Below are 23968 nucleotides of genomic sequence, written 5' to 3' on the forward strand. Positions count from 1 at the left end.
AAGTCAAGTTCGTTGGCTTTTCCCCCTCTCTAAACGAACATTGTGCAGAAAACCCGGACCCAGGTGAGAGTACGGACCTCTCCTCTTCTTTTGACCCTAACCCGAAGATTGAATAAAAGAAGAAAAGAGAACAGACCCGCGCTTTCTTTCGTTCGTCGTAACCTCGTTAAAAGCCAAAAAGGGAAAAAGAACCGGCAAAACCCGTTTTTTCTATGGCGCTCCATCCAGCCTGAGAAGAAAGAGAAGGCCTCATATGCCATTAGGACCCATCGCGCCGTGCCCCGTCTATAAAAACTGGTTGAGGCAGCGCAACAAATCCATGCATTACTCTTTTTGGTATGCCTTCCCACTCGATATGAACGCCATCTGTGAACGTGCCCTGCACGACGGAAACCAGAGAAAACGACCTGTCGAGAAAGTCTTTCCCACCATCCCGTCGTCCATGTGAAACGATAAAAACGTGACCGGCATATGCAAGGGCTGCAGGATCGCTTTTGGAGAGGACCGTATTAGAAAAAGGAAAAAAAGAAAACAAGTCGGCATCCGAAGGGCCCAGTGAAGACGTGTCTATTTGCTGTGCTCCCCGGGCAGCACCGTCGATGGAGCAAAAGGCGTACAAAGTCGTGAAGCGTCGGCTGTCGAACCCGCGTCATTCCTCCCGTCTCGAGTCGAAAAAGTTCATCGTGGAAGGTGTGTCGCAGTTGGAAGTCAACGCTGTCTATATGCTGATCGGGGTATGAGAAAGCAAATGCCGGACCTTCGAATGGATCTGACGAGTCCAGTGAAAACCAGAAAGAAAGCAAAACCGGAAAGGAAAAAAAGAAAACCTCAATCAAAAGTTGGCCAGGCGGCGCATGTGAGGAATGTCATGCACCACAACCAGTCCGAGGGTGGTGCGTTTACCACCAAGAAGACTGGCCGCCAGGGCCAGAGGGGTTGCCGTAGCCACCGCCGTAGCCACCGCTGTAACCACCGCTGTAGCCACCGCCGCCGCCACCGCCGCTGTAGCCACCGTGGCCACCACTGTAGCCACCGCCAAAGCCGCCAGCAGCAGCAGGCGGGCCGCCCCAGCCCCCAGCGTTACCACCACCAAAGCGACGGACATCGCGAGTAGCAGTAGCACCACGACCGCGGCCGCCACGGCCACCACGGCCGCCACCGTAGCCAGAGCCCTCCCTGGCAATGCTCTCGAGGAACGAGGGCACCTCCTGGTTAGCCTCCTTAAGGAGCTCGATCAGGTCGCGCACGACGCCACGGTTGCCACGGTTGAAGAAGGCAGTAGAGATACCGGTGTTACCGGCACGGCCAGTACGACCGATACGGTGGACGTAGTCATCGATGTCGGTGGGGAGATCGTAGTTGACGACGTGGGTGACGTTGGGGATATCGAGACCACGAGCAGCGACGGCAGTAGCAACGAGGATCGGGCAGCGGCCGCTGCGGAACATCTCCAGAGCCTTTTCACGCTCGCGCTGGGTACGGTCACCGTGGATGGAAGTTGCGGGGAAGCCCTGGTTGATGAGGAAGTCGGAGAGCGAGTCGGCCATGCGCTTGGTCTCGACGAAAATCAGGGTCAGACCGGTGCCGACGGTGTGGAGAATGTCGAGCAGGACGGAGCGCTTGTCAACGTCTTCGACGTACTCAACCTTCTGGGTGATGTTCTCGGAAGTGGAACCGACACGGCCGACGGACAGGAAGATGTAGTCCTTCAAGAAGTCGCGGGCGAGCATTTGGATATCGCGGGGGAAGGTGGCAGAGAACATGAGGGTCTGGCGACCGTCGACCGGAGGCATGTCCTCACCCTCAACGATCCTGCGGATCTGAGGCTCGAAACCCATGTCCAACATGCGATCGGCCTCGTCGAGGACGAGGTACTTGATGTTCTGGAGCGAGATGCGGCCACGCTCCATCAAGTCGACGAGACGACCGGGGGTGGCGACGAGGAGATCACAGCCACGCTCGATCTGACGCAGCTGGGAACCGATATCCGCACCACCGTAAACGACGCACGGCCTGACCCACGAACGGTAGGCGAACTTCCTGGCCTCGTCGAAGATCTGGGAGACAAGCTCACGGGTGGGAGCGAGGATGAGCGAGGTGGGGTAAGCCTTGCGGCTGCGGCCGTAGCCAAAGTTGCCAGCCTGCGCCGGGATGGGGCTCGGACCAGTCTTGAACGCTTGAGAAAGGATGGGGAAGAGGAAACCACCAGTCTTTCCGGAACCGGTCTGGGCGCAGGCCATCAGGTCACGGCCACCCATCACGATGGGAATCGAGTACTTCTGAACGGGCGTGGGAACCTTGTAGCTGGCGAGGCTGATGTTGCTGATGAGGTGGTCGTCGAGAGGCGGGTTCTCGAAGGTCGAAACGGGCTCGGGAACGCCCTGGCCGGAGGCCTCGACGGGGATATCGTCGTACTTCTCGAAGTTGATGCCGGTGTGTTGCTTCGAGGGGTCGTTGGGGACGCCGAAAAGCTCGCGCTCAACACGAGGGTTGCTAGGACCGGGGATGTGCTTGCCATCCTTCCACTGTCCATCACCAGAACCCCGTGCGGCACCAGCGTTGTTGCCACCTGTGGGTTTGCCGTAAGCAGTTGGATCGAAGGAAGCCGAGGGCTGGTTGCTCCAGGACCCTCCAGCAGGAGTGTTGTTGTTGCTACCTCTGTCGTTGAATGCAGCGCGCTCGCCGCCGTTGCTCCAGTTGCCGCGACCGCCCATGCCACCGCGGGGACCGCCGTAGCTGTGGTTTCCGTGTCAGCTGCTGTTCCGAAGTGAGATGTGGTGTCGTGTGGCGACTTACCCTCTGTTACCACCCCAGCCGCCGCCGCCGCCGCCGTTCATGGGCGGGGGGCCGCCGTTCATAGCCACGTGTCCGCCGTCCATAGCGGCGGGCGGTGGCCTGTTGCGCAGGTGAGGGGGGATGTAGGCAGCGCGCTCGGTGAAGCCGCCGTTCTGGGGGGCGTGCTGCGACTCGTTCAGGGAAAGGTTTCCCATCTTCAGCTGGTCAGCCATGCTGGGTAGATGTCGCTGAGCTGATATTGTTGTTTTGGACGTGTTGGCGCTTCAAGCGTGTCGGGTGTGCAGGAGGGCGACCGGGAAGCCGATTAAGGACGATTACGGTCGGCGGACGCGGACGGGCCACGCGAAGTTGGAAAGGACAAGCTTAAGCTGTGAGGCAGAAACGCGCCTGAAACGGTTCCTGACGAGAAAAGAGAGGATGGAAAGGCCTCTATCTTCTCAAACGACAGGATATTAGAAAAAGCGCAAGATGCAAAGAAAAGCGGTCGGTGTTGTGGGGAGGAGGATGTGTGGGCGAGGGAGAGGTGGTGAGAAGAGCCTGGGCCCAGTGCTGTGAAATTTTGTAAGGGCCGCAGCAGGAGGCGAAAGCCAGCTGGAAGCGGTTTAGCGCGGCAAACGCTTGAGCGCGACCAGCAGCCGCGACGCTGCCACTGCCACCCGACGCCGCGCCCAGCCAGTCACCCGCCGCGCTTATCTGAGGGGAGCGGTCAGAGACGAGAATCTCACGGCGCCCCCAACGCTTCCCCAGCACCGCGTCCCGCCGGATGACTCTGCGCGCCCCGGCATTGTGTGCGGCGCGGCCTTTGCTCGGTCGCCGCCGCTGCTGACTGTCGGCAGCCTCTGATGTGGCGCGGTGCTCCGTCATCGTCATAGCTGCCGTCACATGCGTGTCACCCGTGCAAGGCATCCAGTCACCGCCCAGTTTATTCTACTACCTACGCTAGCCGCAGCCCGAACCGCCCTTAAGCCATGGTCTTGTCCCACTTTTCAGCCTTCGAGTGGTACCGCACAAAGAGGAAGACGAGCCCTCCAATGACGCCCAAGCCGAACAGCTTCTGCCCAAGGCTCAACCCGGCAGAGGGGCTGCTATGCTCCTCGACCTTCTCTGCCTCCGCCTCCTCCCCTGCTCCTGCCACGAACTCGGCTGTGCCGAAAGTAGTATCTTGAGGTTTCGTGTATCAGCCGACGGTGGACCGGGTGCTGCAAATGCGCCATCTAGAGCTCAACGTGGATACCTTCTTCAGGGACTTCCAGCTCGCCGCTCTTGGCGATGACCACGTTCACCACGGGCTTGTCGCCCGGCTTCTTGGCCACATTCTGGATCTTGTCGACGACATCGTAGCCCTCGAGGACCTCGCCGAACACGACGTGGCGGCCATCGAGCCACGACGTGACGGCAGTGGTGATGAAGAACTGGCTGCCGTTGGTGTCCTTGCCAGAGTTGGCCATGCCTGTCTCCCGTCAGCATCCTGTACGAGAAGAGTCGCAGCGCACTCACTCAGAACACCCTTCTTGGTGTGCTTGATCTTGAAGTTCTCATCGGGGAACTTCTGGCCATAGATGGACTTGCCGCCGGTGCCATCGCCGTTGGTGAAGTCGCCACCCTGAATCATGAAGTCCTTGATGACACGGTGGAAGGTAGAGCCCTCATAACCGAAGCCCTTCTCGCCAGTGGCAAGAGCACTGGGGTCCTGTCAGCAATTGTATCGTGGGCGTTACGTAGAGGTCGTGCCGTACCGGAAGTTCTCCGCAGTCTGCAGCAGGTCTGTATCAGCAACGTGTCATGGAGCAGGCACGAGTGGGGACATACCTTGGGGGTGGTCTTGCCGTAAAGGCCCATAACAATGCGGCCTAGGTCCTCATCGCCCTGCTTGATGTCGAAGTAGACCTGTAGAAAGCGTCAATGCCAGCTCTGCGCGTGTCCTGAGCTTGAAGCCACATATGCGCACCTTGTGGGTGATCTTGGGGCCCTTGGCGGCCTCCGCCGTCTGGGCGAAGTAGACGAAGGTAACGCCTAGGAAGACAAGCAAAGAAACGAGCAGCTTCTGAAATCCGGCCATTGTGAATGGGATTGCAATGGACTCTGGAAGGGGTTGAAGATGGTGGCGGGGAGCTTTTGTAGTTCCGCGGGTGCCCCAGCGTCCCGCGCGCGCTTCTGAAACGCAAGGGACCGCCTGCTTCTGGGCCTGCGCTGCCTCTGCCCCGTCCGACAGGCTTATCGCGACTGCGTCTTGACGGCCACTGGACGCTTGTTTCGACAGGAATTCTTCGCCCTGGATTTCCCTGCGGTGCTACACAGCTAATCCAGGGTCCTGTCACAGAAACCGGCAACTACTTTAAATCCCGCACGTGACGCGGAGGTCCGAGAAATTGTCTCCGAGCAGTCGCGCCCAGGCGTCCACCACCACGCCCGTTGCGAAAGCCATTTGCCGTCACAATGGTACCTCTCGACGTCCCGTAACACAGGCTGCAGAGAGCTAATCAATTGCCGCAGGTTTTCATCTTGGGACTGAATTTCGCCGAAGGGCATATGGTCGCAGTATGCAACGCAATACCCACCTCCGCCGCGTCCAACTAACGTGCACCGCTGTGCAGAAAGCCCTGCAGTCTTTCTATGGCATCGGCCCCAACATCACGAAGCAGGTCATGAGCCGCTTCTACATCCACAAACGTGCCACCATCGGCGAGCTCGATAGCCAACAGGTCCTCGACCTGAACGCTCACCTCTCCACCTTGAAGATCGAAAACGACTTGCGCCGCTCCCTGGTTGACAATATCAAGCGCCTAAGAGACATGGGTACCTACAGGGGGAGGAGACACGCCATGGGCCTGCCAGTGAGAGGACAAAGGACAAGGACACAGATCAATACCGCGCGGAAGTTGAACAGAGTGGAGCGCAAGGGCTGAGCAACGCTGGCTGGAGCAGGTTGTACTATTTTTCTGGCTAGGCATATGGGCGGCGCAATTGAACTGACAATGGAAGATTGAGATTCAACTCCAAAACGACTGAAGCAGATGAATAGGGAAGATCCACAGGGGTGCCACCGCTACGTTACAGATGTTTTCTGAACCAACAAATTGCCCAATCTCTCCCGCCGGAAGGCACCAGAATTCATCAGGCAAACGCATGCGACGTTGATCCGGTTCAACCATGTGGAGCTTGTCGAACTTGGTAATGTCATGACTAAACTTTGCCGTAGTCGCATTGGAGGAGTGGCGCGTGATAGGTGGTATGCAACCTCCGCAAAATCCCAGCGCTGGAAGGGAATTTGATGAGAGATTTAGCGTTAGCCACGATGAGCCCCAAAGCTGGACCAACATAGCGCCCAGGGAGGATGACTGGTTCTGTGCTCTTCGCATTCTGGGGGCTCTTTGTAATTGGCCAAAGAGTCGCACAAACGCACCGCAGGATCCATCTCTTGCCTCTTCGCGCGCAGTGCAGGTACAAAGACAGAGCAAGTGTGCCAAGGTCCCTCAATCGAATTTGAGGTGTTTATCTACACCGTTCGAATGTTCTGGGTAATGGAAAGCTCGGCCAAAAACTTATCTAATCAACATTCTAGCAGCCCTTTGCTATGGCCCACCCGACTCCAAGACTCGTAAAACTTTCAGCCAGCTCCTGTGTATGACAAAAGGTCCGCATAGTGCAGGCTAGGCAAAAGTTATGACCTGAGCGGCACGGTATGGTCTGATCCTTTGGCAACGACTTTTGGTGCAACCTCGTGCTTCCAAATCGGCCCCCTCAGACAATTCCATCCGTCGTGTTTGACAGTTTTAAAGCATTTTGTCAACTTCAAGCTAGCTTACAAGGATTAAGCGTGTACGAGAATGGAACGTTTACAGCACGTTAAAAGCTTGCGTATCTGGTCTCCGCTTCCCACCATCAAGGTACTCGATTTACGTAGACTGAGGACTACAAGGTGCTTCGCCCCAACGTCAGATTGTACATTTCACCCACCACGGCTGTTCTACAATCAAATTCTCCAATTGTGGCATTTCAACTCCTATTCAGCTTCTGGAGTGCAAAATGAACAAAACAGACTTCAAAGGAAGAGCCGACTCTCTCACGAACATCCACAACGAGTATCCTCGCTCGAAAGTCAGCGACACAAGACCAAGCGCACAGAGGCGAAGCGTTCTGCGAAGTGTACCGCTCGATTCCAAGTACTCGTTCGACCTCTCCCACGAGATTCAACGGGCCTGGTCGACAGAGCTCACCTGCTGCCCGGACCTGCACGCCGGACAACTATCCAGTCTCGTCCCTCGTCCTCCCCCCCTCTCCAACTACCGCAAACCGCTCTCTCACCACCTTTCCACGCCCGACTCCCTCTTCCAGTCCCTCACTTCGCGCCCCGTCAACCCGCAACCCGGCTCGCCGCTCTTCTCCAAGCTCCCGCCCGAAATCCGCGAGCAGATCTACTCCCACCTCCTCACATACTCGGGCGTCATTCTCTGCGTGACGGACGGCGGCCTGCCCACGCCGCGCTACGGGCTGGAGCCCGGCATCCTGACGACCTGCCGGCGCGCGGCGCTGGAGGCGCTACCGCTACTATACGGCGGCCGCAACCGCTTCTCCGTCTTCCACATCCCGAACCTGCTGCGGTCGCGCGGCGCGCCGCCGCGGTTCGCGCTGTGGCCACGCTGCTTCGCGCTCGTGCGCCGCCTCAACGTCGACGTGCCCGACAAGTTCATCGAGCGCTGGTACCGCGCGCCGTGGAGCGCCGCGGCCGACGGCTTCGAGAGCTACGCCGCCGTGACGGGCGCGCTGGTCGCTCTGGCGGCGCGGAGCGGCCGTCTGAGGCACCTGCAGCTGAGCCTGGTGCGGAACTGCGCGCTCGAGAGCTACACGTCGTGGGGCCCGTACGTCGCGGAGGAGGCGCCGCTCATGCAGGCAATTGCGAAGCACTTCTTGCCGGGCGTCTTCGGGGACGGCTTTGCGGGCGCGGACGGGAGGAGCGCGACGTTCTTGCTTGTGGTGCCGTGCGGATCGGCGAGTGCGGCTGGCGGGCCGGAGGCGCAGAGGGCGTTTGATGTGCTGAGGCCGGATGCCCCCGCGGTGGTACATGCGGTGGCGAGAAGCTTAGGAACTCTCCAGAAGACAGCGAGGCTTAATGGGTTGAAGTTGGAGGACAGTCTGAAGGTGGTGGTCAAGGAGAATGATGGAGACGGGGACGAAGTCATCTGTGGGGAATCAAGAACAGAAATTTTAGTAGACGAAGAGAGTCAACATGAGAGTGAAGGAAACAGAGTCATCGCGCTTGAGGTGTCATTTTAGCGTACTCATGGAATATCTCAACTGTTCATGCTTACAAAATCAAAAACTGAAGAGGACTCCACTTGAAGAAGAAATATATATACGGCCAGCCAGCAAGCCTCGCAATGCAAGGCGTCTGCGAATACGTTCCAGCGTGGGTTTGACATTGAGTTGTGCCCGCGGTTGCGACTTGACGTTCTGCAAAGATAGTCCTGAGACAGCCACTGCTCGTAGAGGGATTACTGCTCTTGAGCGGCATTGCCTTTGCATGATTCACGCGCGCTACCTCTCCTTTCACGTCGCCCCACGCTGGCCAGCCTTGGTGCGGCAAACCTCGTGGCGTTCGCGCGTCCATACGCTGCCTACGACGTACCTTCTGGGAAGTCGCGCCTGCCCGCTCCTCCCGCGCTCGCCTATCCGCCGCCAAATTGCCCTCGTCAATCTGCACCATCCTCTTGCGCCTACTTACGCCAGCCGCTGTGTGAGCCCTGCGCCGTGAGCCGGCTTCTGTGTGAGCATCGTGCAAGGTGCCATTCGACCGGCGCTCTGCCGACTTTCATTCCACGGCTTCGGCCTACTTTGCATCTGTCGACGCATACCATGGACTACTTTAACGGGTTTGACTCCGATAAGGATGATGAGGAACCTACGTTGTCCTCAACTTCACTCTTCCAAAACGCCGGCCAGCAATTCAAAATGGCCATGGCTGCTATGGCAGATGAACAATGGCAGCAAGTTCAAGGATCAAGCACTCAAAGGACTTCTCTAATTACCTCTCAATTTCCTCGAACCATGGCCGGGCTTTAGCAGAGTCCATACGCCGCATGACTCCAGAAGCCATTACGCTGGAATTTTGCGCCCGTAGCCTCCGCGGACAACAGGAGTTCTCAAGGACTAAAAAATATTTGGGATGCGTTTACAGAAGTCATGAACTTGTCGTAAGTCTTCTTAATCTTTCAGCGATATGCTTTACTAATGTCAATACAGCTTTGATGATGATAAGCCTCCCGGGCGTGATGATATTATCAAATTCGCCAACACCCTTATCACCAATACAAAATCTCGTACTGGTGGTACCGTTCCCTGCTTGACAACTATTCAAAGTACCCTCGGGCTGCTTCAAAAGTATCTCACGTGGAGATATTCAACGTTTGTTTGGGGTGATTATGAAGCAGCCGGCCTCGAGTCCTTTCTCAATGCTGCTTGCCAGGATAACCGCCTACTCCGAGGTATTCCATCTGAGCAGATCTGGGTTGGTGTTCATCTTGTACGCCTCATGACTACGAAATGGCTTCAACATCATCTCACCTCTGGATCCTCTTCGTGGGATATCACCGTGCTCAAGCTGCTCGGTGTTGTTCTTCTTTCGGGTGTCAGCGCTCGACTAGGAGATCTCTCTTTTAATTAAAAGTATGACTGCGGGAACCTTACCGTTCGCCTCGAGGTAGCACTGCAATCAATCAGTAGATAACTGACTGCGAATTGGCCATATGCGCATAGCCAAAAAAAAAAAAAAGCAAAGAAATGTTCCGCAGATCTCATCTTGCACAGACCAAGATAGTTGTAGAACATAAGCGTCGACATGCAGGGGTAACCAGCGCAGTGTGCTCTGTGATGCATCTCATACAGTCCCCCCTCGCAGCCGATGGCTAACGTGGATTTTTTTTTTTTGCTCATGTCATGGGTAGCTGGAGCTATCGTCTAGACGTGTATGTAGAATTCTAAATTCCACACTCTCGTCCGGACGATAGCTTCAACTACCCACATATGTTAATTTTTCTAAGGCAGAGCTGGAGCATACCTAGTTACACTATGTTCTAGAGCCCTGCTATTCTTCGCACTAGCCATCGGCTGCAACACCTCTCTGTACATCTTCACCCAGCCACCTTCTGTCGAATTCCGATCTTCCCCCGCTGTAGGATGTGAAACATCGTCGTTTGCTTGCTGGGTTATGTGATGTGTTTCTCTTCTTTTTTTACGCCTCGCCTTCAAGGGTTTGTTGGAGAGCTGACCGGGGCAATGGAGATAGCCAAGTGGTTTGATGTGGAAACAGTGGTCTTCAATAAGAAAATCTCAGAGTGGGGAATTCATATCCTTTGCTTCTTAGCGGGGAAACCCCTCTTCATTAGCTTGTTGAGTCGAAGAATCAAGCTGAAGTTATGATCACCACGATCAGGAGAGTTTTAGTTGTACTGGATCTTTAGCGGAATTGTTCAAGTGGAAACCAAGAAAAAAAAAGAAAGCAAATACCAAAAATTCTTATCTGGTTCCCAGACCCGAGTAATACTCTCTCAAAAGCGATTGGCATAATATGACCTTATTAGGCTCAAAGCACCGATAACGCCATGACGGTCCACATTATTGCACAATTCCCGCATCCCTTGGCTCTCATTGGCCTTTCTCGCCACATCCGACACGATCTTGCTGGCCGACTCATTGTAAAGCCGCAGCACCCCAACCCTGAACTTCTCCACATCGACCCCTGCTCCCGCCGGGCCTTCCCAGACCTGCATAACCAGCACTACCACGAGGACGATAAAGACGACGTTGGTAAGGAACGCGACGAGGCGGTCGGTGGCGCGGAAAGCGAGCGCGAAGCAGCTGTACAGCGGCCAGAGGACCAGGAGCGTTATGAACAGCGCGACGGCGGCCGAGTAGAGCAGGTTGGTGCTGACGTGCACGGTGGCGGCGAGGCTGGACGTCGTGGTGCCGCTGTCTTGGGAGACGAATCCGGTGTTCCAGTGATTGTTGCGGGTCGTGAAGAAGGCGATGGTGAAGGTGATGGCGCTGAAAGCAATCCTGAGGGAGGGTGGGAGAAAGAAGAGCATTTTAGTGTCGTGCTTGATAAGATAAATCGCCGGTGCTGTGGGTTGGTGGATGTGTGGCTGAAGATATACTGCTCTTTTGGATTGAGATGCGGAGATGATGATGGACAGTTGGGGTTACGAATGGAGAGGTGAAGACAAAGAATCATGCGGCAGGCCTCTGTGAAAGATGGTATACGTGATCTCTTTGTTAATTGAATATTAAGGCTGTCTCCACTGTAACTCCTTTGTTAACTTTTTTATTCCCGGCAGAGTCGCTAAATGAGGGCTTTAACAGATTTTTAGGATTTCAAGCAAAAGCTGCGACTTGCGGGGTTTCTATGGATCTTTACTGTACGTTCAGCTCTTTGCAAGAGATCACCCATATGTTCTGCAAAAGCAATTGGCCAGGGAAACTCCCACAGTCGAAACTTACTTGAGGCTTTCAACATGGGCTAAGAAAAAGCGAATACAACGCTCTTGGTTCAATAAAGTGCATCTGGAAGGATTTTCTGATTGCTGACCCAAACACTGTGGCGATTTGAAGGATGACGTGTAGTTTGTTTGACTGTAGCTTTATTGCAGGGCCGAGGACGAGATATGTTCTGAGAGCTTTGGGTGAGAATAGTGCGAAGACTCGCAGTATGGATCATCGTCAGCAATAGAGGCTCCATCACACGCTGTCGACGTACCCAGCGGCATGTACAAGTAGTTACCCCACATTAGTAGTGTGTTCCAGGAACAGACTTGACCATGTGTATGGTTCAAGAAAGCCATGATATATTGCTGGTTTCATGATATCTTCTTGGTATTTTCCTCTCTCCTCGTAATAAAGTGCGGCTTTGTCGAGGCTTGGAAACCAGCTCATCAGTTCCAACCCTCCAGCACGTGATTGTTTACCGGCCGTGTTCTGAGATAAATCAAATATGTGAAGCGACACGATGTTCGTTGAACGGTATATGAATGGCTTGAAAATAGTCTTTGTGGAGTCGGTCCTTCGCGCAACGCCGAGAGCAGCGGCTATCTATGAAACACACCTTAGCATTAAGTTTAGCTGTTTTACTGAGCATGAAGTGTTGGTGGGATTCTGTAAGGCACAAAAGTCCCTTCGGCTGAGTGCTCAAAGGATGGGCGGTTCAGTGCATAAGCGGCGATGATAGAGTTACGGATGAAGTGCGGTGGGAATCTCTGCTATCAATTATTCTTATTGATGAAAATGGGCGCTCATACGTGAAGGGACGCTCTGATGCTTTCGAACGCTCGTTGTACGCGTAGCTGTGGAATACACAAAGAAAGTCCCCGACGTTGAGCTTGGTCGCAGAGATTACTAGTGATCAAACTGCATACAGGTCATCTGCTTGAAACTTTTTGATAACGGGCGCTACCGGCATTTGCGGGGCCGTAACTGCAGGTCAGATCATGACGCATATCAGCAAATTCCACATTCCATCCGAATGAATACGCAGGTGTGCGGAGATGCCCCACAAGTGGGGATTTCATGAAGAATGTGCCAGCAAGCGGGAGGTAAGTGGAACGTTGCTAGAACATCACCATAGGTACCGCTGCATAATGGCCCCACGCAAGGCGCGAGATATCGAATGCCGTGATACCCACCAGTCGATCCTTGAGGATGCTCAAAGTAGTTTAAATTCAGCCAAGGTCTTGGCCAGACGTCCGAAGGTGATGTCCTCGGCCGCTACAGCAGGTTAGTGAGCTTCGAACGGTCCAGATCGCGAGGTTCAAAGCCAGGGACGAAGCTTGACATGCAGTGCTACGAACCAGCAGGAACGAGGCACACCCGTTTGGCTCCAGATCAGCCAAGGCCTTGGCTAGACGTTCGACGTTAATGCCAGCTTGATGGAATGTTGCAAGATGGTGCATATCATCATGAAGAGTGCTGGAACAAGTTGAAGCCTTACCCTGAAAATAGCCGTTGGGGCCCTGAGCCGTTCCGTCAGGTCCGAATACTGGCTTCAGAACCAGCAGCATGTTGCAAGAACGCTTTTGGAGACCTAAGGCCGGCAATCAGAGGTGCCATCGTCGGTCCGGCGGGAGTTGAGCGGGAATAACAACTCCTTGCATGCCGAGACAAGTGCGTCGGGCCACATCTGTCGAGTGGACTAGCTCCGATAAGGGTCATCATCCCTTTGAACTTGTGGCGCCGCTGCTGATGGAATCGTTCCTACAGGCATTAGTCTTTGCAAAATGTCGGTGCAAGGTACCATGTGATTTGGTGCGCCTCAAGATGCGCCGAATAGCGCCGCCTCTACGCCATTATTGTGGTCACCTGGGCGATTTCACATCGAAGCGTACAGACCAATGCATCTCATTCGCCAAGCTTCCTCTGCAAAGCCCAGATAGGATTGCTTCCCCTCCAGCGTTGCACAAGCTCGAGTTGCGTTGCGAGGTGAGAAGGCAGGATGCGCTACCAACGGAAACACAAGGGCTGAACTTAGGAATGGAGCGGCTGTGTCCGAAAAGGGGATTTTGGGAAAGTAAATGAATTTTTGGAAGCCTAAATAAGAGGGTAGTCATCCTGAAAGCGAGCAGAAAATCCCGGTGAACCAATCCAGGATTGAAACCTCGCTTACAGAAAGCTGCTGCTCATAAATCATCGAAACTGTCTTGATCGCATTTTTTTCTCTCCCAAGGTCAATAAGCGAAGTTGATGAGTACATGCAGCGCTGCCAAATAGTCTGGTGTCAGAGTGGATGTGCAAGCCAGGGCCCTGCCGCATAACGTCATCGACGAGGTATGAAACAGCCCATTTTTGTGATTTCAAATTCCTTAGTCGCTGTGGCTGCATGTAGGCTGATGAATCCCAGCCAAAAGACGATGCACTAACACCGACAAGGGACAGAGGCTTCTGCCCGCTCTTCCTACCTGGTGTGGAGGGCAAAAAATTTGAGTATATATATGCAACAATCTGGAGCAGGTCTCAAGAACAACAATCTCCGTTATGGTCTAGGGGTTAGGATTCTCCGCTTTCAATGTCCTTGTTGACTTGATGATCCGGAGCGGCCCGGGTTCGATTCCCGGTAACGGAATAAGCGTAGTTCTTTTGCCATTTCTTTTTATCTGGCGGTGGAGCTCCATCTGTGGTCGTTTTGAAGTTGCAGTGCAAAGTGCCGACGCGTGGTGTTGTAAACGTGGTGTTTAAAGGGCCTGATTTGACCTTCACATGGGGCGGCAACAATAAGCGAACCAAGAGACAATGCTGTTAACACAACGGATGCAGATGGACGACTTACAGCTGTCAGCTGTAATTGAGTACCATTACTATTCTCGACCTACGGCCTTAACGGGAAAACAGTCGAGCTTAGGCGTGCTTAGAATATTGGGACTTGTATGTTTGGGGCCCGTGGCATATGGTACATCATTTTGTCCGGATTGCATAGTAGCTACAGTGGTGTACCGTTTCCTTTGGAGTCTCCACAATGGGCAAGAGTGTCACGAGTTGTCTACGCGTACGACTGTAACCACGGTATAGCATAGTGGCTTAGGAATACGTTTACCATGGTCGCGGTGTGTAGGCACTGCCACTTTTCGTGTACTTAGTCTAGAACCCCGTTCTTATTTTTCCGGGTCGAGATGTCCCCACGTTTCTACCCACGGGGATTTCTCACGGCAAGGCCGCCTTGCCAGGGGCGCAACGGTTTAGTATCCTCTACATTTTCGAACGCTCTACAGCCAAGAACTCAGAAGGCGATATTTAGCTACCCAGCGAATCGGGCTGTGCTTCATGCGAACAGGCTCTTTGGTATGACGAGACAGTCTTGGAAAAGAATCAGTCCCTGCTTGCGCATGGACGTGATTGGATTGACGCAGTCAGTAATTGACGTTCAGCCTTACGGCGGTACAACCCGCAATCTCTAACCACGGTTCAAGATTCTGTCGCGCACAGTCGACTTTGATGAAGCTTGCGCTTTGGAGGAAAAGCCGTTGCAAAGTCGTATGCAAGCCTCTTCCCTGGCCGCAGCACGTGGGTTCCCAGAAACCTTCCATTAACGGTTAAGCCAGCCATAGCGAATCTCAGCTGCCGCCTGGAACTCGAACCATGATGATGGCACCGGTAACGGACCGCCTCGGCCGTAGGCTGTGCTGTCGAATTCAAATATGGACTCGCTGTCGCGTTTCCTCAGCCACCTTTGACGATTGTGCTTTATTTTCCATCATTCACTCACACTTATGTTCAGTAATGTGCTCCGCACCAGCGCCGCCGCGGCGCTCCTCTCGGCGTCTGGCGTGGCGGCATTCATGAAGTTGCCGCTCAAGGCAAGAGGCGTTCCGGCCGATGCTACCGATGTCAAGACCATCGTCTCGCCAACCAATGTCACTATTCGCTATAAAGAGCCGGGCAAGGCGGGCATCTGCGAGACGACTCCTGGTGTCAATTCGTAGGTTTAGCACTCCTGGAAAGCTTCGCCGCTGACTGTCCAGCTACTCTGGGTACATCGATATTGCTCCAAATGTGCATACCTTCTTCTGGTTTTTCGGTAGGCTCCAGATCAGAGTCGGTATAATCGAGTGCTAAATGTTGCAGAATCAAGAAGAGACCCCGCCAGCGACCCCATTACTTTGTGGTTGAACGGTGGCCCTGGCTCCGACTCCTTGATCGGGCTGTTTGCAGGTGGATATTGACTCGTCCAGAGCTCGGCGCGTTCATGGCTGACCATTTCCGTCCAGAGCTCGGCCCTTGCAATCTCACCGAGAATCTAACCTCAAACCTGAACCCGTACTCGTGGACTGAGGTATCTAATCTGCTCTTTCTTAGCCAGCCGCTTGGCACCGGCTTTTCATACGCTGAGGAGGGTGTTGGAAGCCTGGACCCCGATACCGGCATCATCCACCCGAGCAACGAAAGCACCGCAGCCGGCCGGTATCCTGTTATCAACGCAACCGAGGTCGATACGACGGACTTGGCGGCGGTTGCGGCATATCACGTCCTGCAAGGCTTCTTGGGTGCTCTCCCAATGCTTGACAGCAAAGTCAAGAGCAGGGAATTCAACTTGTGGACGGAGAGCTACGGGTGAGTAGACGTCTTGATCCCTCGAGTAGATGCTGACGGCATGCTAGCGGCCACTACGGGCCTGCTTTCTTCAAATACTTCTATGAACAAAATGAAGCCATCGCCAACGGGTCAGCAGCGGGCGTTCAGCTGAATTTCAACTCTCTCGGCGTAGGTTTTCAAGCTGGTAAGAAGGGAACGAATCTAAAAAGGAAACAGATTGGGAACGGTATCATCGATGAGGCCATCCAGGTTCCGCACTTTCCCAAATTTGCTGTCAACAACACATACGGCATCAAAGTCTACGATGACACCGTCTACGACTACGCGCAAATGGCCCTCCACATGCCGGGCGGCTGCCTTGACCAGGTTAGTATTCAAACCGCCGGTGCGATATTAACTGCTGTCTAACGCTTGATAAAGCTCAGCGCCTGCCGTACATTGGACAAATCCACGATCGCCGGCAAAGCCATGTGCTCGAGCGCCCAAGTCATGTGCACCGACAACGTTGAGCGTTTGTACATGACCTATGGAGGTAATGCAAATTCAGCCGTTCTCTCAGGCACAGGGCGAAGAATCGAATGCTGACGCGTTGTTCAGACCGTGGCGCCTACGACATCCGCCAGTCGGCAGCGAACCTCGCGCCGCCCATGTACTTTGAACGTTACCTGAATCAAGACTGGGTACAGAACGCCATCGGAGGTACGCTTAATGGCATAATCTCGAAACGCATCCCCTCGCGAGATCCGAGGGAGGAAAAGGAAGAAAGGCAGGAGAGAAATGGACGGCATAAGGCTAACACCTCCAAATCGTCTTGACCAGTCAATCTCAACTACACCAAATCCAACAACGAAATCTTCCCCGCCTTCCAGCAAACCGGCGACCTGGTCTACGACCACTTCCTCGCCGACATCGAGGAGCTGCTCGCGGCGGGCGTGCGCGTGGCCCTCTACTACGGCGACGCCGACTACATCTGCAACTGGTTCGGCGGCGAGGCCGTGTCGCTGGCCGTCGAGTACGCCCACGCCGCCGAGTTCCGCGGCGCCGGCTACGCCCCCTTTGTCGTCGGCGGCACCGAGTACGGCGTGGTGCGCCAGTACGGCAACTTCTCCTTCATGCGCATCTACGAGGCTGGCCACACGGTGCCCTACTTCCAGCCCGAGGCCAGCTTGCAGATGTTCAACCGCACCCTCTTCCACTACGACCTCGCCACCGGCACCGAGAAGGTGACGGCCGAGCTGGAGACGAACGGCTGCCCCAATTCGACGCATACCGAGGCCCATGTTCCGTTGCCCAACGAGACGGGCAAGAGGTCGGTGGCGCAGAAGGCGTGCCTGCCTATTTTGTAAGTGATTGATTTTAGAACATTGTCTTGATTTTTCTTTTCTCTTGTCCATAAATATTGTCTTTCTCCCGTTTGTTTCACTCTTCAGCAAATCTCGTAGATAGACTGCAAGTGAATGTGATACTAGAATATTACTGGAATCTGCCAGAATATGCAGATTTGAGTACGAACAAATCCCGGTCCAGTCTTAATTAGGGCTCTTCAGGTAGCCTTTGCAGCGCAACCGACTCTCCCAAGGCCGCCCGCAGTTGTCATTACCTGGAAATCGGTAAACCCACTCTTGTTGAGCCCAACTCTTATGTGGCTCTATGTGTTATTCCAGGTGACGATACTTTCGCTATTTGGTATGTGTTGCCTTCAGAAACCCACAAGATACACTGAAAGTGTTCCAGACCTGGGTGAAGTGCTTGCTCTTCCTTGCAAGGCCATCGTCCGGGCGTGGATGTCTAATTGTTAATTTTACATGTACGTCGATACCCGTGACACGAGCGGAAATGTTTGCCATTTGCCTGCTCAAATCGTTTACTCCCCACCAACGATCGACAGCCAGCAGATAGTGTGGCTTCCAGTTGCCACCTGATTCCCTTCCTTCTTTTCATAGAGGCAGCGGTATTCCTGTCTGCTGATGACTTTGTAGCTCGCTGTCGGCCCTGAAGCGAGTCTACGGAACTGGTAGTCTTTGATGTGCTGAGATTGACCAATGTTTTCAGCTTCATCTCCAGCTTCATTGACTATTACTTGCTTACCGGAGCCCCCTCGTCATGTACGGCATCACGGACCTCCTCTTTACCATCCGAAGGATTCGGATTCAAGGAGAGCAGGGCGCCTGTAAGCGATCTAATGCGAGGCGCTGAGCGGTGACACGTTGCGAAGGGAGCCGTGCAATCAAACGATAGCGCGGAGTAGAACTGGCTGACGACTCAGTTTTGAAGGAGCGAGTTTATCAGTTACGACAGTTGAGCTCCAAGCTGAATTGGTGGACAACATGATGTAGAGAAGGCCTGAAACAAGTCACAGCCCCCTCAAGATAACCACAAAGAACGTTAAGCTCGAAGGCAGTAGGTACACAACATGTACGGTTAAGAGGATCAAACAACCAGGGCGATTGGTACAAACTCTAAATGGGGCTATTCTTGGAGAAATTGGCAAGCTTCTGGAATATGTCAAGAATCGGCCCGTGTCTCTTTCGGGTAGGGCTGTGCTAGATACGGAGGCAGTGCTCCGGCGGGAGCGTCGGCTGTGGTATGCCGCGCACGGGGCGGGCTGACCTAAGTTACTGTTGAAGTAACGCAGGCTGGAACGACGGTGCTGACGAAACAAGGCGGGCTTGGCGTTTTCAGGATACCAAGTGTTGCGTCAATGCCAATGCATGGCTATAACGGCGATCAGCGTCACGACGGCAGTGCTAGGTCGGCGGTGTTCGCCAAAAGGCCTGGCGCAGCGTTGCCAAGTCCATGGAGATAGGCATGTTCCGTTTCGCGAACGTATCGCTGTGAAGTGTTAGTCCCGCCGTTTGTTGCAGCGAATAGCGCAGTCTGAAGTACGGCGATCTGCTCGACAGGACGATCTGCGGGGCAGACGAGGGCGCAGTCCGCATTGCCGGGAAGGTGGAGTATGAGGCAGTACGACATGGCACAGGGCATCATCCATGACTCGTGAGGCCCCTTCTTCAGGGACAGGGCCTGCAAACCGTCACTGGCTAAGAGCCATGATGGATATTCGCTCAGATGGCGGTTGCGAGTAGAGCAGAGGTGGTGTAGCACTTGGCAGAGAGGAGAGTCATGTCGAGCTCGGCTCGTGTTTTCGAGTCAATCTGGCTCGATGGGGGTTTCCATATAGTGCCAAGGCTAAGGCTGGTTCCGCTGACAGTGGTAGAGGCCAAGCATCGCGAGAGACTGCCGAGAGTGTTGACGACGACGGGGTGCGCGTTTGAGGCAGGTCTTGTGAGTATTATCAGCCCACAGACACTTTCTGACAGCAGGGTAAAGTATAGGGGATGCTGGAATTAAACTCAAAGATTAGGCTTCGCGATCGCCCAATGCTTAGCGCCGCGCCGCTGCGAGACGGCGGCGTGTCAGCTGCCAAGATGCGTGGAATACGATTGCGCAGCAGCACAGCCAGCGCAGACACAGCCGTCTATCGTGGATATGTTGTGTGTTGTCGCAAAGATGTCGAGGGAGGAGTTGGAGAGAGGGTGAAAGGAGGAAGGTCCTGGCCTTGGCGAACGCAGGAAGGAAGGAAGGGAGGAAGGAGGAAGGAGGCGCGCCTTCTTTTCTCGCCTAAGGACGTCGCGTCCACCGTCTCAAGCACTCCGCTCTCCGCCCTCATCTCCCTCTCCTCCATGACGCACCCCGTCGCCAAGGCCGAAACGCTGGCCGCGTGGCATTGCTCTCCGCCGTTCGGTACCGACTCGCACGTTCGGCTGTCGAGTCAGCCTGTTCCAGCTTGCAATAACACCCCCGTACTTTGATTATTTCTATCTTTTCCCCGGCCGGTTGGTGGAAATGCAAGAGGCTTCAAGTGCCGCGTGCCCACCCCATCAAACGGTGGCGTGGTGTAGTCAGCGCCATGGCCTCAGCCTCGTTGGTCCTGCATTCGCCATTCTGTTCCCTCAAACAGTTTGCCAAGTCTCCCTCATTCGGAGCCATATGCCAAGCTCTGGGTCTGGTTGTTGACTGGAAATCCCCGCTTGCCACAGCCCACGGCTAGAATTGAGGTCTGATCCAAGCTTACCGTATCTTGGACGAGTTTGGGCCTTCTGCTGCCTATACTTCTACAGTCTTATAAAGCCTCCGCCCCTCTCAAGCACTTCATCATCATCAACACTCAGCATTCTCCAGCAACCCTGCCTTGAAGCTTAGGCCTCCAAACATCTTCACCAAGCAGACATACTTCCTACTTCGGCTAAAATGCTTGCCTACTTTGTTCCATTGGCAGCTTTCCTGCCCACCATCCTTGCCTGCCCTGATCACTCCAGCTCTGCTTCCAACGCCATCTACAAGCGTCAGGACGTTCCTGATACCGGAAATGGCCAGTGGACTACTCGGAACTCCAGCTCCAGGGACTGGGCATACGAGGCTTCCTATGACTGGGGCCGCATCAGTCCCGGTAAGTCCGCGTGTGACCTGCGCAAGCATACAATATGCTTACGAACAACAGACTATGAGCTCTGCCAGACCGGCACCCAACAATCTCCCATCAATCTGAATACCGCCGCCTTGGGCAACAAGGTCCACACCCCGTACTTCACCGGCTACAAGGGCACGTGGGCCGGTCAGTACTTCAACTGGGGCTACGGCTCCGCCTTCAGCCTCGACCGCCCGGAGGGCGATTACTCGCAGCTGCCGTCGATGGAGTTCGACAACCAGACCGTCTACATGGTCGGCTGGCACATCCACGCCCCTGGCGACCACCGCATCGACGGCAAAACGACCAGGGCCGAGCTGCACCTGGTGCACGTCGACGCCGAGGGCCACGAGAAGGCCGTGCTGGGCTTCATGATGGACCCCACCGGTGGCCTCGACGACACGACCTACAACTCGAGCTTCATCGACCAGCTTCCCTCGCCCATGCTGCACTTCAACGAGACCAACCGCCAGCTCGCCATGGAGATGCGCTTCGACCTCGCCCTCGACGAGGTCAACGGCTTCGACGACTTCTGGACCTACAAGGGCAGCTTGACCAGCCCGCCCTGTCACGAGGGTCTCCGCTGGTTCGTCGCCAGGGACAAGATGCTGACCAGTGTGCCTCAGATGCGCGAGATCCTGCGCGTCAGCACCTTCTCTGCCCGCCAAATCCAGCAGGAGTGGCTGCACGGTGTCAATGTGTAGGCGAATAGCTTGACGCGGTGATGACGGTATGACGGAGGCACTTTGGTAGACTGGTCCGAGGCGCAAAGTGGGCTTGGCTTGAAGGGGGGTGGCGGCTTTTGTGGTTTCTGTTCGACTTTCCACGTCTTCGTTTTCATCTTCTTCTGTGAATATTGGTTTGTTTTCCATTCTTCAAATTGTAAATATACACTTCAGTACCCCAATTTTCAACTCACACGTGTGACTTATTCTCCACCTCGAAGTGAAGAGCAATCATCCCTCTCAAGATACACTCAGCGCTAAACTATCAACATGGATCAGATTCTTGGATGAGCCGTCATGCGACGACACAGTAAGACAACGGGAAAATGTTTCTTGTAAGACGAGGGTGTGCTGTCTGCGCTACTCACCATGTAACATGATAGACTTTCTTGGAAGGCGTGAGGGCGGAGATCTTGGCAGCTGTCTGGGTGCCAAGGAAGAGGTAAGCTGAGATAATTGGGCGGGAAGAAATTCGTTGGTTTCCACCGCCAAGACAGTATACGACGCAGGGGTGGACTTCGTTTACACGGCAAAGATAGATACTGCAGCCGAAGCCTAACGTGGATTTGCTTTTCGCTCGTGCCATGGGAAGCAATCCGGACGGAGCATGTAAAATTAGCAATTCTGCATCCACATCCGGAGGATAACTTCCACCCCCACCATATGTTGCTTCTCGCAAGAAAAATATGGAGGCATAGTTGTCCTTTGTATAGGGCCCTGCTGTTCCTCGCGCTAACCTTTAACTATGATACCCCACTTTGCATCGTCGGAGATTGCCGCAAGCATGGTTGAGTCAGGGTGGCTGCTGCTCGGTTCCGTAAACGGTGGCTAAGAGAAAGAGAATGAGAATGAGAAAGCGGAGAAAAAACTATACGACATGCATTTTGCAGTATTCCATCATCTGTCTCTCGAGTCGATTGGTCTCAATCTACACACAGCTAATATATATATCGGAAGTTCAAGTTCTCCTTATCCGTCAAGTCGCTGAAAGCCGTGCTGTCCATTTCTGCCTCTTGGCGCCCAGGGTCGACCATGCCTTCGACGTTTTGCAGTTGATCTCGCTTACGATTCTCTCTCCGTAAAAGAAACCATAGCAAGCTCACAACTACAACCTCAAGCAAATGAGACACAATCATACTCCAGATGCCGAGGCTGTATACAGGCGCTTGGTCCTCTTTGTAAAAGAAAGGGCCTGCAATATTCCCAACGCAATACCCGACAAACAAACACGCGTTGGTCACAACCTTTTTGGTGTGGCCTGCGATATTGCCAGTTGTCAGAGCAAGGAGCATGACAAAAGATGCATTGTACGAGCCGGTCAACTGGAACCCCCATCAGCACAATGGGAGTATAAGAAATGCTTGGAATGGAAACTCACGTAATAGCAGATTAATCGCCCAACTTTCTGCTCCGTTGAGACGAATCGCATGCCGAATGTTGCGGCAACATTGGGGGCCAGGAAAACCAAAAGCATGAGACATCTTTTGTTTCCAGGTACCTTGTTGTTGATAAAGACGCACGCAAGGATTACAAACGATATAAAAGCGCCGTAGGGAATCTGAAGGAGGTTCGTTCCAACTATGATCGTGAGCGCCCAGACTTCATTTTGGACAGACACTGTAAACTTACGTGTGGAGTAGCCGAATCCTTTCACAATTAACGTCCCAAAGTTTGTTATTCCGCCGTTGACCATGGCTTGTAGCAAAGCAATCATGAAAAACAGGAACACCTTAACGTCTGTCACGGCTTCCACCATCTGATAGAGCTTGAACTGCTTGTTCTCCACTCCAGTCTGATTTTCGCGGAGGCGCTCCACAGCCATCTTTCTTTGTTTCAAAGACAAGACCGGAGCAGTTACTGGGGAGTCGGGCAGGAGGAAGAACATGACAACACCCCAAGCGGAGCATAGTGCTCCGACAATCAGGAACTCATACTTCCAGCTTGGGAGTACGTGACGGATCTGCCCGATTCCGTAACCCAGGAGGCCACCGCCCGCAATTCCAAGACCGAGTGACGTGTACCAGAGGCCGATCCGGATCGGTTGTTCTCGCCGTGTGTACCACATGACGGTGATGATCATGAATGCGGGATCCGCACAGGCTTCTGCGGCACCACTGAGCGCTCGGAGAGCGGCCAGCGAGGCGAAGTTGGTCGCGGCCGCCTGGAGCATGAGGAGGATACCCCATGCAATGATGTTGATGCTAAGGTATTTGCCAATTGGATATCGTTGCATCAGAAGGTTGGTCGGTAACGCCCAGATCATGAACCCGAAGTAGAAGATTGAGGACAACCAGCTGTATTCATTGCCGACGAGGTGAAGATCTTCCGAGATGCCAAAAATTGCTGCGTAAGAGAGCGTAGTCTTGTCGAGCTACTTTTTGGTCAGCCATTATTTTCGCATACTGGGAAGCATTGGCAGTGAAGAGAAGTTTCACGGTCACCTTCTAAACCACTCTTTGAATAGAGGGAAGGGCTTACATAGAAGAAGACATAACAAACGGATAGATACGGGAGGATCATCCAGTCAATCTTCCTAATGAGTTCCTTCTCTTCGGCCGGGTCGTGCGGTTGACTGATCTCGTCGACATCACTGAAGAGAGCAAGCGCGGTGTCTGCACCGCCTCGAGCGCTCTTGAACTTCCGGTGCCTGAGATCATCGGCATCGGCATTTTCGATATGAAGGGTAGACAGTTTGATTCTGTCGTTTCCACTATCGCTAGGGGCGGCGGTGGTGGTCATCGTATGGTGCGCGCTCATGCTCATATGTCAGCAGTATTCGCAGACGGTACTGTTTGATACGAGTTCGTTCTCAATCAACTCGAAGGAAGTCGTTGTCATGGGGGGCTTGGAAGGGATGCGAGAAGGGAGGCGTTATACCCGTCGTGGGTGAGATTTGTTCTATCTCCATAAC

General features: G+C 54.1%; 8 protein-coding genes across 8 annotated transcripts; 4 read left to right on the forward strand and 4 right to left on the reverse strand.

Annotated features, from left to right (window-relative positions):
• Positions 1 to 899: 899 nt before the first annotated feature.
• Positions 900 to 3008, reverse strand: LTHEOB_7305 (RNA helicase ATP-dependent DEAD-box conserved site; the record flags this gene model as incomplete). The annotated part of the gene is made up of 2 exons (XM_035516657.1): positions 900 to 2736; positions 2797 to 3008. The coding sequence occupies 2 exons, from the start codon at positions 3006 to 3008 to the stop codon at positions 900 to 902; spliced, it is 2049 nt and encodes a 682-aa protein (XP_035371276.1).
• Positions 3009 to 3757: 749 nt separating this feature from the next.
• Positions 3758 to 4855, reverse strand: LTHEOB_7306 (Peptidyl-prolyl cis-trans isomerase; the record flags this gene model as incomplete). The annotated part of the gene is made up of 6 exons (XM_035516658.1): positions 3758 to 3957; positions 4031 to 4246; positions 4294 to 4478; positions 4533 to 4549; positions 4606 to 4683; positions 4745 to 4855. 6 exons carry the CDS (start codon positions 4853 to 4855, stop codon positions 3758 to 3760), a joined length of 807 nt encoding a protein of 268 aa, XP_035371277.1.
• Positions 4856 to 5232: 377 nt separating this feature from the next.
• On the forward strand, positions 5233 to 5702 carry LTHEOB_7307 (40s ribosomal protein s13; the record flags this gene model as incomplete). Its single annotated transcript, XM_035516659.1, has 3 exons — positions 5233 to 5235; positions 5290 to 5334; positions 5391 to 5702. The coding sequence occupies 3 exons, from the start codon at positions 5233 to 5235 to the stop codon at positions 5700 to 5702; spliced, it is 360 nt and encodes a 119-aa protein (XP_035371278.1).
• A 1120-nt stretch (positions 5703 to 6822) lies between these two features.
• LTHEOB_7308 (uncharacterized protein) lies at positions 6823 to 8070 on the forward strand (the record flags this gene model as incomplete). The annotated part of the gene is made up of 1 exon (XM_035516660.1): positions 6823 to 8070. The coding sequence occupies one exon, from the start codon at positions 6823 to 6825 to the stop codon at positions 8068 to 8070; it is 1248 nt and encodes a 415-aa protein (XP_035371279.1).
• Positions 8071 to 10340: 2270 nt separating this feature from the next.
• On the reverse strand, positions 10341 to 10877 carry LTHEOB_7309 (uncharacterized protein; the record flags this gene model as incomplete). Its single annotated transcript, XM_035516661.1, has 1 exon — positions 10341 to 10877. The coding sequence occupies one exon, from the start codon at positions 10875 to 10877 to the stop codon at positions 10341 to 10343; it is 537 nt and encodes a 178-aa protein (XP_035371280.1).
• Positions 10878 to 15041: 4164 nt separating this feature from the next.
• LTHEOB_7310 (Carboxypeptidase s1) lies at positions 15042 to 17210 on the forward strand (the record flags this gene model as incomplete). The annotated part of the gene is made up of 9 exons (XM_035516663.1): positions 15042 to 15250; positions 15294 to 15349; positions 15397 to 15483; positions 15540 to 15882; positions 15930 to 16032; positions 16081 to 16230; positions 16285 to 16396; positions 16462 to 16563; positions 16684 to 17210. 9 exons carry the CDS (start codon positions 15042 to 15044, stop codon positions 17208 to 17210), a joined length of 1689 nt encoding a protein of 562 aa, XP_035371281.1.
• A 2905-nt stretch (positions 17211 to 20115) lies between these two features.
• LTHEOB_7311 (Carbonic anhydrase) lies at positions 20116 to 21036 on the forward strand (the record flags this gene model as incomplete). Its single annotated transcript, XM_035516664.1, has 2 exons — positions 20116 to 20314; positions 20366 to 21036. 2 exons carry the CDS (start codon positions 20116 to 20118, stop codon positions 21034 to 21036), a joined length of 870 nt encoding a protein of 289 aa, XP_035371282.1.
• A 959-nt stretch (positions 21037 to 21995) lies between these two features.
• Positions 21996 to 23796, reverse strand: LTHEOB_7312 (MFS allantoate transporter; the record flags this gene model as incomplete). The annotated part of the gene is made up of 4 exons (XM_035516665.1): positions 21996 to 22379; positions 22436 to 22635; positions 22687 to 23428; positions 23536 to 23796. The coding sequence occupies 4 exons, from the start codon at positions 23794 to 23796 to the stop codon at positions 21996 to 21998; spliced, it is 1587 nt and encodes a 528-aa protein (XP_035371283.1).
• Between the last annotated feature and the right edge of the window lie 172 nt (positions 23797 to 23968).

The sequence above is a fragment of the Lasiodiplodia theobromae genome (genome assembly GCF_012971845.1).
Source record: "Lasiodiplodia theobromae strain AM2As chromosome Unknown scaffold_22, whole genome shotgun sequence".
Classification (NCBI taxonomy): Eukaryota; Fungi; Ascomycota; class Dothideomycetes; order Botryosphaeriales; family Botryosphaeriaceae; genus Lasiodiplodia; species Lasiodiplodia theobromae.